This window comes from Canis lupus, chromosome 6, assembly GCF_048164855.1.
Source record: "Canis lupus baileyi chromosome 6, mCanLup2.hap1, whole genome shotgun sequence".
In the NCBI taxonomy this organism is placed as follows: domain Eukaryota; kingdom Metazoa; phylum Chordata; class Mammalia; order Carnivora; family Canidae; genus Canis; species Canis lupus.
The window spans coordinates 42,247,471-42,263,484 of NC_132843.1; the positions used below are offsets into that span (position 1 = coordinate 42,247,471).

Here is a 16,014-nt window from a genome sequence, read left to right on the forward strand (position 1 = left end):
AGAGAATGGAGTACTTTCACCACCCTGCAAGGATGAGGTGCCCGTAAATATCAAGTGGCCAGTACACTGGAATAGGGGAAGGAATAGGGGAGAAAACTTGAGAAGAAAAGCCATACAGTTTAGTCCTTCAAACATACTTTTAAAATCTTTTATGGCTTAAAATTGCTTGGGGTGAACTTTTTAGACATGTAGTGCTGGCTGGATCAAATCTTTTTTTTTTTTTTTTTAGTTTTTATTTATTTATGATAATCACACAGAGAGAGAGAGAGAGGCAGAGACATAGGCAGAGGGAGAAGCAGGCTCCATGCACCAGGAGCCCGACGTGGGATTCGATCCCGGGTCTCCAGGATTGCGCCCTGGGCCAAAGGCAGGCGCTAAACCGCTGCGCCACCCAGGGTTCCCTGGATCAAATCTATCAAAAGGTGTGTGAGTGGTTAGGGGAATGATTGGGCATTTCCAAATTTCCGTTTCAGGAACGGAGAAAAAAAACCACCTACCAGAGCAGAATACGACTATCAATACACTACTGGATAATAAGAACCAATATTCAGTCAACCTAAAGAAAAGTCCTTTTTAAATGGTGATTTTCAGAACACTTATTAAACTTCCTTTAGAAGTCTGAAAAATCTTTCAAAGAGTATTTTTTAAACGAACCCAAACACAGTAAGGAACTTACTCCACTTGGAGAAGCTCCTTCACATCCCTCCATGGACTTAGGGTTAGCTTCAGGGAACCCATTATCAGGAAGGTAGGAATGAAGAGTAGACACAAGAGAAAGATTCTTCCCTGTCACTTTATGGCTTCAAAAGACACATGGAGCATCACACTTCTGTGCTCTGATATGCACTTGATAAGTCAGGCTTCAAAATGTGCGAGTGGAGAAATTCTGTAAAAACTACTTGAGATGCACTGGAAGGCCACATCAATCAGGTATCTGATAAACATTAATGTGTAATTTTTCTACTCTATCGAAAACATGTCCACCAAAAGCAATTCCTGCATTTTCTTCCAAAATCAAATACATTCATCTTTTAGCCACTGAGAAACTAAAAGCTTCCATATAGTCGAAAAGGCTGTTTCTTTGAGGAACTTTAATTGTCATCACCAAATCTTTCCTGTCAAGCACACAGAACCACATAAAAACAAATCCAAATTTAGATTTAGGCTAACAGGAACAGACCTGTGACAATGTGAGGTCTGTCCTTGTATTTTTCTTTATTAGTTTTCTATTATCAGAGTCAAATTTGCTTTTAAGGTAGGCAAAAATAAGGCAAACAGCTCAGAAATAAAAGGCCAAAACCTTTTTAGTCTCTAGACACAGTACTTTTTTTCTGAAAAAAATGTAAGCCCTCTAAGCTGCCTCATAAATCAGGAAAAAGTTTCATCTATATTCAAGACCTGAGATACAAATTTAGTTATGGCAATAAAATATGCCTAGGTAAGAAATGCTAAATTTGCTAAGACCATGCCCTCATGGCCACTGGTAGAAATAGAAATTAACTAATCTTGTTTCTGGACACTATCTTTTCTAAGTTTATTAAAACTAGAAGTGTCAACTGAGAGAGAAATCAATCTTCCTACTTCACCAATTCCAAACTTCAGGCTTTATTTTGCTCTCTCTTAAACAGTGCAGGAATTTTTCTCCAGCTGCTTTTATAAATTTCTTTTAAAAATTACATTTACAAAATGAAGGATGTCACTGAGATGAGAGAAATGTGAATATATTATAAAATATTGTTCAACCTTAAATTTTTTGAGTGATAATGGTACTGGGGTTACACAAGAAGACATCTCAGGTCTTAGAGAAAATGCTGAAGGATTCAGGATAAAGGAGCACATATTTGTTCTTTCCAACTCTCCAGAGGAACATGTATAGAAGTACAGGTAAGAAGAGCTCAAGCCAGTGTGGCAAAACTCGTAACTGGAGAATCTGGGTGATAAGCATATAGGGGTATTTGCCTACTATTCTCTCAACTTTTCTACAGTTTTGAGTTTTTCAAAATAAAAAAAATTGGGAGGAATGAAAGCTATCTTAAAACTTTAGACAACCTGGTAAACAGCATCTGTTGGAATTCAGACAATCACTAGGGAAAATACAATGGTGCTCAGTGGTTTCCAGTCACTGAATAGTAGGATTACAGGTTTTATCTGCTCCTTTGTACAATTTCAAGTTTACCATTTAAGTTTTTCTATGATGAAAATGTAGTTGTTCATTTCTTTTTAGATACACGTGTAGTAAGATTTAGACACACATACCTGGAGATAACAGGTGACTTGCTGCCATTCATTGTATTTGTTCTTTCCCAAGGTTTTCTTGTTGGTTCTTTAAAAATAGGGAACATAAGTTATGAAATATTCTATGTACTCCCAGACTTATTTATTATAAAACAAATGACAAAATACTAAGTAACATTATACACGTTTATGTAGTAATACAGATGAAAAATTTATTTCAATTCTGAACTTTAATTAAAATCTATAAGGATTCTAATTTGTACAACTCTCAGACCTTAAAGTGAAAAGAAATTAATAAGCGAATGTGACAAGCCACCCTGGGAAAGTCACAGATGGCGAAGCCTAAGACACTAGAAGCCCACAAACCAGGAGGTACATGGTCTCTCTAAAGAAGCAGGGCTCCGTATTAGATAAGTTCTCAGCTTGGGGTCCAGATTAGCTTCAGGGAGTACACGAGTGAAATTATGAGCAAATCTGTATAAAAATATGGCTAACCCCTCTTGGGAGAGAGGGAGGAATCAGCTCTTTAACTTCTGAATGGTGACCTTAATTTACAATGGAGTTCTACACTACCTGTGTTCTTAGTAACAGCATATATATTAATTTTGGCTTCTGGAAGAAAGACAAAACTATTATAGTAAGCAGTTCATGAATCAGAGAATTTTTCATCAGAGTAAATCAACAATCCGGTCTAAGGTCTATTTAGAGGAAAAACAATTCACAAAGTCACAATAATTTTAACCACAATAATCAAAATATTGAATAGTCACCATTCAATAATGAGAATGTGAGTTTTTCTTGGCAAATGGATTACAATCACAAAAACAAATTTTTTAGAATTTCTAAATAGTGGAATTCTAGAGGTCGCTGCTAATCAACATGTGTAGGTATTAATGTGGACATTTCTCTATAAATACTTCTCATGGGCCATTCTAGATATTAATCCATCGAAATGACCAAATTTACTCATATCACTTTATTCCAAATGAGATAAAAAGCTGAAGAGATAAGTAGTCTAGCTCTTCTCTTCAGTCAAATACAAGGAAATGGCGTGTAAAACATAAGCACCTCAAATCCTTGTCATGGACACAGCGCTTATCAGGTGCCTCCAGTAAGAGGTAGTTGCTCATATTCTATGGAATATACTTGCAACATAGAGTCAACATCAGAAACTGCGCTGAATTCAACAACCTTCCCCAAAGCTATTATGAGACTTTTTTCCTTACAAATTAGAAGCTTTATTTTCCTGATTATCAGTATTACCCAAATGCATGGTTAAAATGCTCTCCATGTGAGAAAATGTTTTGAAGTGGACATCGGTGCTAACTACACGCTCACCTAATCATCACCTTTAAAAATCCATGATTAAAAGTACTTTCCTTTCATTTGATAATGTATGTCTCTGTGCTCTAGTGAATAACCTCAAATTATCAACAACAGTACACATGGAAATCGTCGGAAAAAAACTTTGGGTTTTAATGGATCTCCTAGTATCATAAGGGCAGAAGAAAAGCAAGTCACTGCTTTCAAGCGTAAACAAAAAACTTCAACATTTTCATCACCAGGCAGGCACTTGGTCCCAACATGGGTAAATGGGGCAGTTTTAGTTGAGAAGTATTAGTATTTCAAGACGGTTCATAAAGGTTAAAATAGATCTCCTCCTTAACTTACCGGGTGTACTTGTCGATGAGGCCTTAGAAATTATGGGCTCTGAATCTTCCTAAATATATAGAAACACTCATTAATCACACAGACTCAACGGCTTACACTCTTCATTTCCAATACTCCTGCTCCATTTCCTACTGTGTCCTTCATCAGCCTTTCCCTAGACTTTCCTCCTATCCCCCACAGTCCCTATCCTTGTGCAACCTCCCTGAGTGGCACTGGCCACTGCTACTGAGCCAGATGTCAGAGGCAGGTGGGAGGACGGGCACTGAAGCCCAAATGCAGCAGGGAGCAAGGAGACTGCTTGTCAAGCACTAGCATGTGGAGCAGATAAAGCGCAGCTGACCTGGGGCTCCTTGGGAAACATTTTAAAACCCCTGGTTTAGTCTCTAATTCCTTCATTTTCAATGCAAGGCAACTGACCCCCTAAGAGATTCAGAAAATCTAGTGAAGGTACAGCATTCACTCAACAGGTCTGACTGAGCATTTCCCCAACAAATCCATATGCCCAACCCGCCACGCAAGAATGCTATTAAAAATTGATCCATCACGCTCAAATAAGCCATTTTTAATATGTGAAGAGCTGAAATAAGTAATTTATAAGTTCCAGCTAATCTTTGACATCATGTCCTGAATGAGCTACGCCTGGCTTTCCCATTTTCAGATGTGGGAGATTCTCTTTATGAACTTACGTTTTTGTCCTCTTTTTGTTCTGTTTCTATTGTTGATCCCTTTTCAGCAATTCTTCTCCTAGAAAGAAGGTAAACCAGATTTTTTAAAAATTCATCTAACTCTCTTAGTATAAACACTACTCTGATAAGGGAAGAACTGCATCTAGTTAAATAGTATCTGAATAAAATGAACCCAATCCTCTTCAACATTTCATTTGAAATGAAATGAAACATTTCCTCTTCAACAATTCCGAACATTTCATACAGTTTCTCACTCACCTCCTGGCCAGCAGGGCACTCATTTCTTCCATTAGTCCACTGCCTCCTAAAGGAAGGGGTCCATTCCCACGACCTGTGTCTGACTTAGATGAGGCTGGGTTCACACCTCCGCCTGGGAAAGAGGCATCCTCCATCTTAATGAGAAAAGACAGATAATAAACTCCTGTGTTTATTATATTAATTTCAATACAAATATCTAAATATTATTTTTTAAATCTTTTTAAAGAACCAATGGAATGAATGGCACGAATTCTACATTCATCAGTGGAAGTTACATCCAAGTTATCATCAACAACAATGGGATAAAACATCATCACATGTCTCCCTGTTTGATACATGGAGAAGGACAGATCTGATGGCAAAAAAAATGTGTATCCTGCTCCAAAATGCATAATCCAAATCTAATCTTGAGGAAACTATCAGGGAAACCAAACTGAAAGATGAGCTACAAAGTCAGTTTTGCAGGTTTCACCAAAGTCAACCAGATTGCAGCAAATTTAGGCCATCACAGATAAATGTGCTGAGCAATGTGTCATAAAGGACATTATTGGACAATAGATGAAATTTGAATAGATTTGTAGATTAGAACAGTCTGTCATTTAAACTTCCTGATCTTTATTATTCTACAGTGGGCACACAGGTGACTGTCCCTGTTCCTATGAACCACATGCTCCAGTGTTTACGGAAACAGGGGCCTGGTGTGTCTGACTTAACTCTCAATTCAGACAGAAAGGGTGAGTATGTGTCCCGCAGAAGGAAACACACCCACACAGAGAATAATAAGCAAGCAGTAAAATGTTAAGTGGTGAGTCTGGGTGGTGGGGTTTACAGAAACTGTATTCTCATAACTTTCCTGTATGTATAAATTATCTCAATTTTTTTAATCAATGAAGTGAATAACAAGGGTTCATGAAATGAGAAGACAGTAAATCTGCTGCCCCAGTTCCTGAGAATTGGCACAAGCAGAAAGCACAGAGACATGGAGGCGCATTTACCCGGGACACTTTCCTCAGTTTCGCTCCGGCGATGGCAGCCGCAAGTCCAGTCAAAGGGCGATTGTCTTCGGACGCGGATGCCGCAAAAAATCCAGATGCAGGGAGGGGGGGAGCGGGAGGCGGAGGGGGAGGTGGGGGGGCTTGATTAGGAAGAGGGGGTGGAGGGGGTGGTGGTGGAGGTCCTGAAGCAGGGAGCGGAGGGGGTGGTGGAGGCCCTGGGTGGGGGGGCAGCGCTGCTGGAGCCAGAGCAGGACCTGGGGGGAGCGGAGGGGGAGGTGGAGGTGCAGGTGGTCCCAAGACAATGCCTGAGAGAGAGAGATGTTAAATAAGATGGTCAACAACAGAGCCTCAGGATACGATCCTGTGGAAAGGGCTGCAGGATGCCATGCTAAAACTAACTGCTTCTAACATCTACTACCTATAAGTGAGTTCCATCTAGCATAATGTTTAAATCTAGATCAGGGTTAAAAAAGATGCTAAAATCAATGCCAAAGTATATAATGTTCTACTTTAATGCCAGAGCTTTATTAACAGAACTCTGTGACAGTCATCTAATTACTTCTCTTGGGACCATGGGGATGTGGGAAACACACAAAGTAAGTGCTTACGAAATCTGTGACAGAGGCACCATCCCTGAAGGAAGGAGCCATGTGTATGACTGCAGTTAGTACCGGTGGAAGTACCAGGCCCCAAAGAGTCTGTGTGAACCCATAAAGGTTGAGACAGACAAGTCTACAATAGTGAAGACCCATATTTACGTGGTGACAGGTGGCCAAAGTAGCTGGACTGAGGACATGAGGGAGGGGCAGGTTCCCAGTTCAGGGTCTTAAAAGTGTTCCCCCCTTAAATCCAATGTGTACAGAATCACTAAAGTGAAGGAATTTATTAGAACAAACTATAACTTCCAAGTAACTACTAGAAACTATTAAGTGATACAGACTCTGAAGTATATCTTTTAGTCTAGATAACAGGGGTAAGAGAGAAATGCCTCCAATCTTGTAAAATCACAAAGGAGAGTAAACAAGAACTTATTCAACATCAGAAGACTGAACTAGGAGGCACTCTCCCTTCTTGAAGACTTAAAGGTTGATTTTAGGACAAATAAAATGCTACTTGCACACTGGGTGGTTATTTTTTGTAACTGAAAATACCAACAGCTCTCGGGAGAACACAGAGCAATGGACTGCCTCTCCTCCTCGGGCTGTTGGCTGTAAGGGTACAGCAGATGAGTCACCTGTGTCAGGTTCACTATACCTTCTTGTCTGGCATTACTGTCACGTGATATGAGTCTGCATGTACTAGAATTCTGAGTTTTTAAGCAAATTCGATGAGTCAACAAGAAAAATATATACGCAACAATGAGTCTTATTACTTAAGAACAAAGATTTTTTTAAATGGGGTAATTTAAAATCTAGGCTACAACACTGTTTCTTTCTACATACATATTTGTTGTCATATTCCTTCCTGTAATACTTGCTAAACCCTATCTTTGAAAAAAAGGATTGCCAAGCATCATCTTACTTACTGATGCAACCAGGTCCTTCTCTACTTACAAATAATCCATACTTAGAAGATTACATTCTCTCTTCCTCTATTACCATGACGGCAAGGTCTGGACAAGAGGAGGGTGGTGGGAGGGATAACTGTAGAAGATGCTTATTTTCTTTCAACTATCCCTTCAGACCACTAATTCTTGTAATTCTGGAGCATGGAATCCACTGGGGCATACGTCAAGCCTGCCATACTCCCAACTCCTGAGGCAAAGTCAGGCTGCTCCTGACGATTTGGGGTACATCTAGCCTAATGTAAGAAGCCCAATACAGGAGAGGCCAAAATGAAATAGGGCCCAAGATCAGAACTGTTCCAGGAGACTCTAGGATGACACATCTAATGACTTCAGTTGGGCACCAAGTATCATCTCTAAATTTCCCACCAATTAAAGGAAGACAAGTTAGGTCATATATTTATTGTGTCGATAAAATGTGTCAAGTAATGTTTTCCTAGTGGGACTAAAAAGGAATGTGTTGTGGAGGCCCTCAAATACTGGAACACCCCTCCAGCTACAATACTGTGAAAGACACCAAAATCCAAATTAATGTGGAAACTCCTCATCTTGATCTTCCAACTGCAATTAATCCAGCAGAAAGAGCCTTCTACTTGTTTAAATTACAGTAAGTTGGGGCACAGTGACATAGGGCTGTTCACCTATCAAAACCACCCTCCCCATGTTTCTAGGCAGTAACAGCTGCTGATACACCATGTTTCCAGGATGCGTTGTTAGCAGCAACAACGGAAGCCTTACCCTGTTGGGCTGGAGTCTCGGCCGGCTGAGAGGCTGCCTGCAAGCCTGGCTCAGAAGCAGAGGAGTCCCCCAGCACAGAGTTTAGAGGAGTCTCCGCAGAGGCAGGGGCAGCTGCAGAGGGAGAAGGGAGAACACTAGGCTTGGATGAGGGAGTTGAGGCAATAGGGGTGCTTGGAGGAGGAGAGGCTTGAGATCCACAGTGTGAGCGCGGTGCGAGGGAAGGCAGTGGAGGCGGCGGCGGCGGCACTGCTGGCCCTGAGGTAGGCGGTGGAGACACTGGACATGTGACAGAGTCAAGCGGCCCATTGGGTGCTGTTGGTGATGGAGGCATTGGGGGCACAGGAGAAGAAACACAAACAGGGAGGACAGGCCTCGGACCAGTCGCTTTGCCTGGGGGGCTGCTAATCATTACTGGAGGAGATGGAGGGAGGGGCGAAACAGTGGAAGTAGACCAGGCACAGGGCTTCGTAGCTGGAGGCTGAGAAGAGGGTGTGTTCACAGGAGAAGAAGGCCGAGAGTTTTTGTTCAGAGGACGAGGAACTGTAGCATAATGGGGAAGAACAGGGTGGAAGGCTGAACCTACAGATGCTGCAAAACGTGTCGCTGAGTGTCGCAGTGGTGGTGTAGGGGGTGTGGAAGTAGGTGGCAAAGCGGTCACTACAGCATAGTCAGGAGTGGCCTCTGACACTGGAGCTGAGATGACTTTAGCATAGGATGGAGGAGGTGCCGAAGGAGGCTGGCAACTGGCATACTCAGGAAGTGGCGCGCTATACGGGGAGCTGTCGGACGGTGCTGCACAGAAGGTGGGAAGCGGCAGCAAGGACAGGATAAAAAAGGAGAGAGAAAAAGGGAGCTAGTAAAGCCACAAAACCAGCATTCAGACAAAATGTACAAATGTAGACCACAGTTAGTACCCAACAACTAAGCACGTGTGCAGAAACGGACCTCACCCAAGCACCGCATTACCCTATACGTGCATTCTGAGACCCAGAGGAGGAAGAGATCAATTTTCTTTTTATCAGATAAGTATACTGATAAGTTAAATTGCTGAACTTCTCCTTTGTAAGAAAAAGACCATATCTTACTTCTCATTATCTAGCCCACTAGAAGGACATTAAAATTATAGGACTACGACCACAAACAGAAGAATCCGTCTGCTTGTCTTTTAGAAACAACAAACGGTGAAACTGGCAAAAAGTTTTATAAAGGGCTAGGAGCCCCCTATTCAATGCTTATTTGTGGATAAGTGTTGTCCTATTGGCTATACCCCCAGAAAATAATTAGGCAGTTAAGAACAAATTATCACAAACAAACCAATCAACCACACTGAGACCCACGTTGAGACCTTTGACATAGGCCTTATGGAATAGAAAAATCATTCTTAAATCCTATTACAATAAATGTCCATTTTAATGAATGTTTCAAACTTTCAGTTTTTTCTTAACCCTTATGTCTTTCGATAAATTCCATCCAACTTAGAAATTTTCACCAATTTTTTGCAATACTAGAACATACATAAACTACTAGTCAGTTTTAGAGAGGGTATTTTCCTCCTTTGACAACTCTAGAGTACGCTCAAGCAAATTTCTTGAATCCTATAGGCTTCAGGACAGTTTAAGAAACCCCAAAGGGAAATACATTCACCCAATATAAAAATTTCTCATAAAGAAACACTTGTACTTTATAGCCAATTTACAGGGCCTCAGAAGAGTTTGAAAGCCAGACTACACATTTTTCAAAAGCTTTCCCAAATCTCCAAGCAATAAATGCAATAGAGAGAGGACTAAGAAAGTGGTAAAGCAGCAAGTGCTGCACGTTTTGCCCTGTCCGACTGTTCTGCCTGCCCCCGAGCCCCTCCTGTGCGAGCTCCGACAACCCAGGCCCTGCACCCGACACCCAGGCACCCACCCAGGCACGGGGCAGGAGAGCAAGGCACGCACTCCTTACCAGCGGCTGACAGCCTGCGCTCACGCTCCCGCTCCCATTCCAGCTGCTCGCGCTCAAGCTGCTCCTGCCTCTCGCGCTGCTCTCGCTCCCGTTGCTCCTGCCTCTCACGCTGCTCCCGCTCTCGGTCCAGCCGCTCCAGGCGCTCTCGCTCCAGCCGGTCCTGCCGCTCACGCTCACGCTGCTCCCGCTCGCGCTCACGCTCCAGCTGCTCCTGCTCCAGGCGCTCACGCTCCACCCGCTCCACCCGCTCGCGCTCCACACGCTCGCGCTCCAGCTCCTTTTGTCGTTGTTGCTCTTGCAGCTGCCTGAAAACCAAACATTAAAAAGATCAGAAATCTGCAACAATGGCCACTCATCACTAAACACCCACTCCTTCAGATGAACCTATGGGTGCCTTAGTTCTGATGCAGATACACAGTGGAGCCTGCAATCAACAGCTGCCAGTGAGGAAAGACAGGACAGGACCACTTACCAGTTTCATGGAAATGAAAAGGACTTCTCTTCGCTGGATCATTAGCATGATCATCTCATTTTATTCTGCACTGTTCATGAATGAGGTGCTACAAATAAATGAATTTTCCAAGTAACTGCAGTGACCATGCCACTGAATCAAATGTTTACTAAGGAACAGTCATCATTTTAGAAAACACAATGGCTGGCCACAGCAGCAGCTTGGCAAAAATCTGCTTATTTATTTTATTTTATTTTATTTTATTTTATTTTATCTTATTTTATTTTAGAGAGAGAGAGAGAAAGAATGGGAGCACAAGGAGGGGGGAAGACAAGAAGGTATAGTGAACCTCACACAGGTGAGGAGGGGAAGAGCAGAGGGAGAGAGAAGCCTACTCCCCGCTGAGCAGGGAGACCAACATGGGCCTCGATCCCAGAACCCTGAGGATCATGACCTGAGCCAAAAGCAGACGCTCAACCAAATGAACCGACCAGGCACCCCTGCTTCATTTATTTTTGAGCCCCATCTCTACTGTTTCTGAAGGATCGTTACTGGCAGATTTGCTAGGAGGAAAGGCACCTGTATCTTAAGATTTTGGATACATGGCTCCAAACTGTGTTCAGGAATGGTGGCTGGGCTCCCAACAGGAGATGAGAATTTCCTTCCTCTTCTCCAATACCCAACATGATCACCCTTTTTAATCGCAGCTAAGAGGCTTGCTACCACAACCAGCCTGCATCTTGGACCTTTCAGAGCACAATGAGACAAGGCTACATGCACTCTCTGACTGGTTGACTCCGGGGAGAATTCATATTCTATACTCACATGAAGAGCTCCTTTCTCTATTAAAGGTAATAACCCTTGGTCACAAATGTTGGTCATATGTATTTTTAACTTTTATTATGGCTTCTTAAATGCCTTTGATTTTTAAAGTTTCGTTTAAAACTGTAATGTGTTTAACTTTGTTAAAGTTGTCATCTGGCTTGTAACTTATACATAGAAAGTCTCGTGGTGTCATTCCTTTATGTGATCTGACATAAAATTCATGTTGGGTATGGGATGTGCAGTACTGAGCTACATCACAGCACCACTTAGAGCATTGACCATCCTAATTTAGATGCCACCTTTACATGTATTAACTGTTTCTGAAATTCCAGAATATTTTGGTTGGTGGATCTGTTTGTTTAGTATGACACTAGTACACTGATGCTTTGACATCTGAAATAAGTATCTGGTAGGGTGCATCTATCCTTATCCCTCTGCTTTTTGAGTTTTTCTAGATGATTCTCACTTACCTTCTTTTAGGTAAGTTTTAGGATTACTTTCTTAAATTCATCCCTTCTGGCAAGATCTATCCTTCTCAATCTTATTAACACTTCATTAAATTTGAAGACCAATGAGAAAAACATTCATGTCTTTTTAATCTCCTCTAAGAACATATGAAATGTCTCAGTATTTATGCATTTACATAAAAAATCTTTCACTCTAGGACTTCAAATGGTGGCTGTGTAATCACTGTGATTATATTAAAATCTACAGAGGCCCAATGTATATGGCTCTAAAACATACAGTTTGTTTTTAACTTCCACACATACATGTAATACAGCAAGCAAATGTCTCTAAGTTCTCACCTGGACCTAAACAATAGTCTTGCTATAAAAGTTACCTCTCCCTAAAATAAAAAATAGCCCCATCTTGTACATATCTCATAGCACAGAGGGTAAGATTAAATTAAGCGATGCCTTAAAAAGCTCTTTCAAACATTCCTGGGGCATAAGAATGCTCAATAAATGTGAGCTATAATTTGGAATCTCATGTGAGGACTTTTCTTAGATTGGCTAATAAACCACTGGGTTCCCAGTAGAGCCAGAGTTAAATGACAGAACATGGGTGCCAGTCTTTGTCCCTCCCAGCGCTACCAATAAACTACTAAAAGATTTTCCCAGAAATCTCTCCCCTTCATGATTCCTAAACTGACTATAAAAAGGGAAAAGCTCACCTGACAAGTGAACCAATCCCACTTCTCTCAGAAAAGCACGAAGTCCCTCTCTGGGCCTATCCCCATACCTAACAGTACCTGTCCGAAGGAAACAGAAAAGGCCTACAACAGTACTCAGGGCAAGCAGTCGCTGTGTGTGAGATACCAGCTATAAAGTCCTAAGCCAGATCTTTATGGTGCAGTATCAACTTGGGGAATCTGGACAAAGCACTAGCTGACACAGTTTTTGAGGAGTAGCAATATGCTGCAGGGGTGAAGGCAAGAAATTCGGGGTATTCACAAGTATGTTTTCAATAAGAAACCAAATAGAGAAGAGTCAGTTCTTTTTGTCAGTTCATCACCTCTAATAGATGAACTCAGCTGGGACTTCCATTAAACACACAGTGTGTGTCAAAAAAAAATAGGAGCACACTCTATAATGTGATATTCTAAGCGATCGATTGGGTCCAAAAGGCAAAGACACACCCATATTATTCTAATTAGAACACATCTGTGTACAGTAGCTAAGAGAAACTACTTAGTTTCAGAAGATAGTAGCTTGGGCAGCCCGGGTGGCTCAGCGGTTTAGTGCCGCCTTCAGCCCAGGGCCTGATCCTGGAGACCTGGGATCCAGTCCCATGTCAGGCTCCCTGCATGGAACCTGCTTCTCCCTCTGCCTGTGCCTCTGCTTCTCTCTCTCTCTGCATCTCTCATGAATAAATAAAATTAAAAAAAAAAAAAGAAAGAAAGAAAAGAAAAGAATATAGTAGCTCACCAAGAAATCTAGGATGGAAAGACCCAAGTTCCTAGGCCTTTTCCATTTCCACACCACCTCTTTCATTTAATTCTTGTCAACAGAATACAGGTACATAAAGCGTATTAACAAAAACCAACAGTTCATTGCTCCAACCTTCCCACTCATTCCCAGTTACTATCAACTCTTTTTAGACATTTCTTTTTAACTTCAGACACTACCTCAGGTGACTCCTTCAGCTCCCTCACCACACCTAAGCCTTTCCCAGCATGGTCACATACACATACACATACACAGGAGAATATACATTCCTGGGGAAATCGATATTCAGAGTTTATGTTATTAATACAGTTAAACCATACAGTATCCTAAAGCTACACTGCATTTCTTTTATTTTAAGTCAACTCTACACCCAACATGGGGCTGGAGCTCATGACACTGAGGATCAAGAGTCGCACACTCTTCCAACTGAGCCAGCCAGGTGCCCCACACTGCATTTTCATATTGAAGTTCTTAGGTTTGATTTGTTTTGTTGTTGTTTTTACCTCCACATTGACAGCCACTTCTTCAAGCAACACAATGTTTTTGTTTTGTTTCGTTTTGTTTTTAAGATTTTATTTGTTTATTCATGAGAGACACAGAGAAAGAGAGAGAGGCAGAGACACAGGCAGAGGGAGAAGCAGGCTCCATGTAGGGAGCCTGACGTGGGACTCGATCCCCATCTCTAGAATCAGGCCCTGGGCTGAAGGCGGTGCTAAACCGCCAAGCCACCCAGGCTGCCCAACACAACGAACGCTTTTATCATAAAAAGTAAGCTTAAGTTACAGGCAGTAAGCCAGGTCTCAAAAACTTACTGCATAATGGCTATTTAGAGCCAGGGAGTTCTGACTTAGAAAGATTATTCCACATATCGTAACGTAATATTTATTCTAGGGTTTTCAGTCTATAAAAGATCCAGAATATGTACTGATGTAGGAGAGGAGTATGATGCCAGAGAGATTCCCCAGGTTCATGGATAGTGAGTGGAGCAGGCATTTCACAAAGCTGCAAGAGATTCTGCTGATTGTATATTTTCTTGATTTGAAGGGGGAAAAAAGGTGGTAGTCAAAGTCCTTGGCTAATGTTTTAGCTTGCTCACTAAAAAGATGCATGTCTAAATATATTTCCCAGATCTTTAGTAGCATGAATAATTCCCACCTGAACTGGACAGTAAATAAATCTGACATTCATGTTTTGACCTCTAAAGGAGAACATTTGTATTTTCTTTTTAGGGGACAGTTTCCAAGTTTGCAAACCCTGCTTTTCTTAGAAATATCACTGCCGACTCACACTCAGGAAACACATATGATGCTTCTTCCCAGAGCGGTGTTGTGTCTACAACTACTCTTTACTGTTAGAACCACCTGAAGACTTTTTCAAATTACAAGGGCTTGAATTCTGAAACTATGCAAAACTTCTCCCAGGCTGTTTTAATTAAGGATGTGCATTTTACATTAACTTGAAAATTTCTGAAAAAATACATTTTTCAAAGACAATTATAGAGCAAATGACCGATATAACAGTCAAAAGCATTTTAAAAACATCAGAAATAGTCTCTCCCACCACCAAAATACCTATTTCCTCAAAAGAGCTAGCCACGAATATAAAGATATATCCAAAACACTGGCCAGCAATAAGGTTAATGGCTTTTTCTTAAATATATTCAGGCACACATTTAGTTTATGTTAACTCAAAGATTTTTTTTTAAAGCAAGCAAAATATAAATAAAGTTTAAAAATACATTTTATACAGCCTTACCTATGTGGGAGAGTGTTAGGTAGGTAAAGAATGATTGAAATTTTGACACAATTGGAAGTAGAGGAGAGCAGACAGGGAAGAGGACAGGACCTGAGTTGGTAACATTTAGTAACACTACAATATTCCTAACATTTCACAGAAAATAAAACTGTATGGATATATTCTGATCATATCATGTGGGTCTTTCACTTCTTTACTAGCAAACAAATGAAAAGTGGACAAAATGAAACAAAGTAATTAAGGTTTAAGGTTATAGCACTCCTGAGACAGGGAGGTGGTCATACTTACAGGAGGAGGCGATCCACTCTTGGTCCACCCTGCCTGTGAAGGCTGACTGGGGGGCTATACACCCTCATGGCTGCCCTGCTGCTTGGGTACTGGGACTACAGTCCCCTTTTATAACTTTCAAGTAATGGTGCTGATCTACTAACTATTTATAGACATTAACTAAATTAAGTTCTATGTTGAGACTAAACACAGGACTGACTCATGTTTCTTAAATATGTTTTTCACCATAGTCAAAGAAGCCAAATATTAATAATATGAGTAGACACCAAAAACTGATATTAACAAATGAAACAAAAGTGTGCAGAAAACTAAACAATAGCACCATCACGTGATGACAGGAAAGGTATGGGGCTAATTAATATCCGAGGTAAACGTTAATTTCAACTCCTCTCACTCTTATTAAAGTAAACAAATTAAAAGTGTATAACCAGCAGTACAACAAAGCTTGTAACAAAACAGGAATCCCTTCCCCAGGGAGGGACCCTCCCAATCCTGATTTCACTCTCCAGAAACAACTACTTTCAATCTGGTACTGACCTTGTGTTTCTAAACACAGTGATTTGTTCAGAGTGACTGAGTCCTCCAGCGTGACACGTTTCTACTGATGTTCAACTGCACAAAGGACCTAGTTTCTACCCCTCCAACCCATAAA

General features: G+C 41.3%; 1 protein-coding gene across 21 annotated transcripts in view; it reads right to left on the bottom strand.

The window, feature by feature from the left end:
- ENAH (ENAH actin regulator) overlaps nucleotides 1-16,014 on the bottom strand; it is a 145,303-nt gene that overhangs the window by 10,801 nt on the left and 118,488 nt on the right. For 15 of the 21 annotated variants that reach the window (XM_072830159.1, XM_072830162.1, XM_072830163.1 and 12 more), the window contains 7 exons: nucleotides 10,095-10,399; nucleotides 8,148-8,939; nucleotides 5,846-6,150; nucleotides 4,851-4,984; nucleotides 4,593-4,650; nucleotides 3,907-3,955; nucleotides 2,257-2,323 (listed from right to left, as the gene is read on the bottom strand). In XM_072830159.1, the coding sequence (XP_072686260.1) occupies nucleotides 2,257-2,323; nucleotides 3,907-3,955; nucleotides 4,593-4,650; nucleotides 4,851-4,984; nucleotides 5,846-6,150; nucleotides 8,148-8,939; nucleotides 10,095-10,399 (1,710 nt within the window). The remainder of the gene's footprint in view (nucleotides 1-2,256; nucleotides 2,324-3,906; nucleotides 3,956-4,592; nucleotides 4,651-4,850; nucleotides 4,985-5,845; nucleotides 6,151-8,147; nucleotides 8,940-10,094; nucleotides 10,400-16,014) is intronic. The other 6 variants (XM_072830172.1, XM_072830173.1, XM_072830174.1 and 3 more) reach the window with 2 other exon arrangements.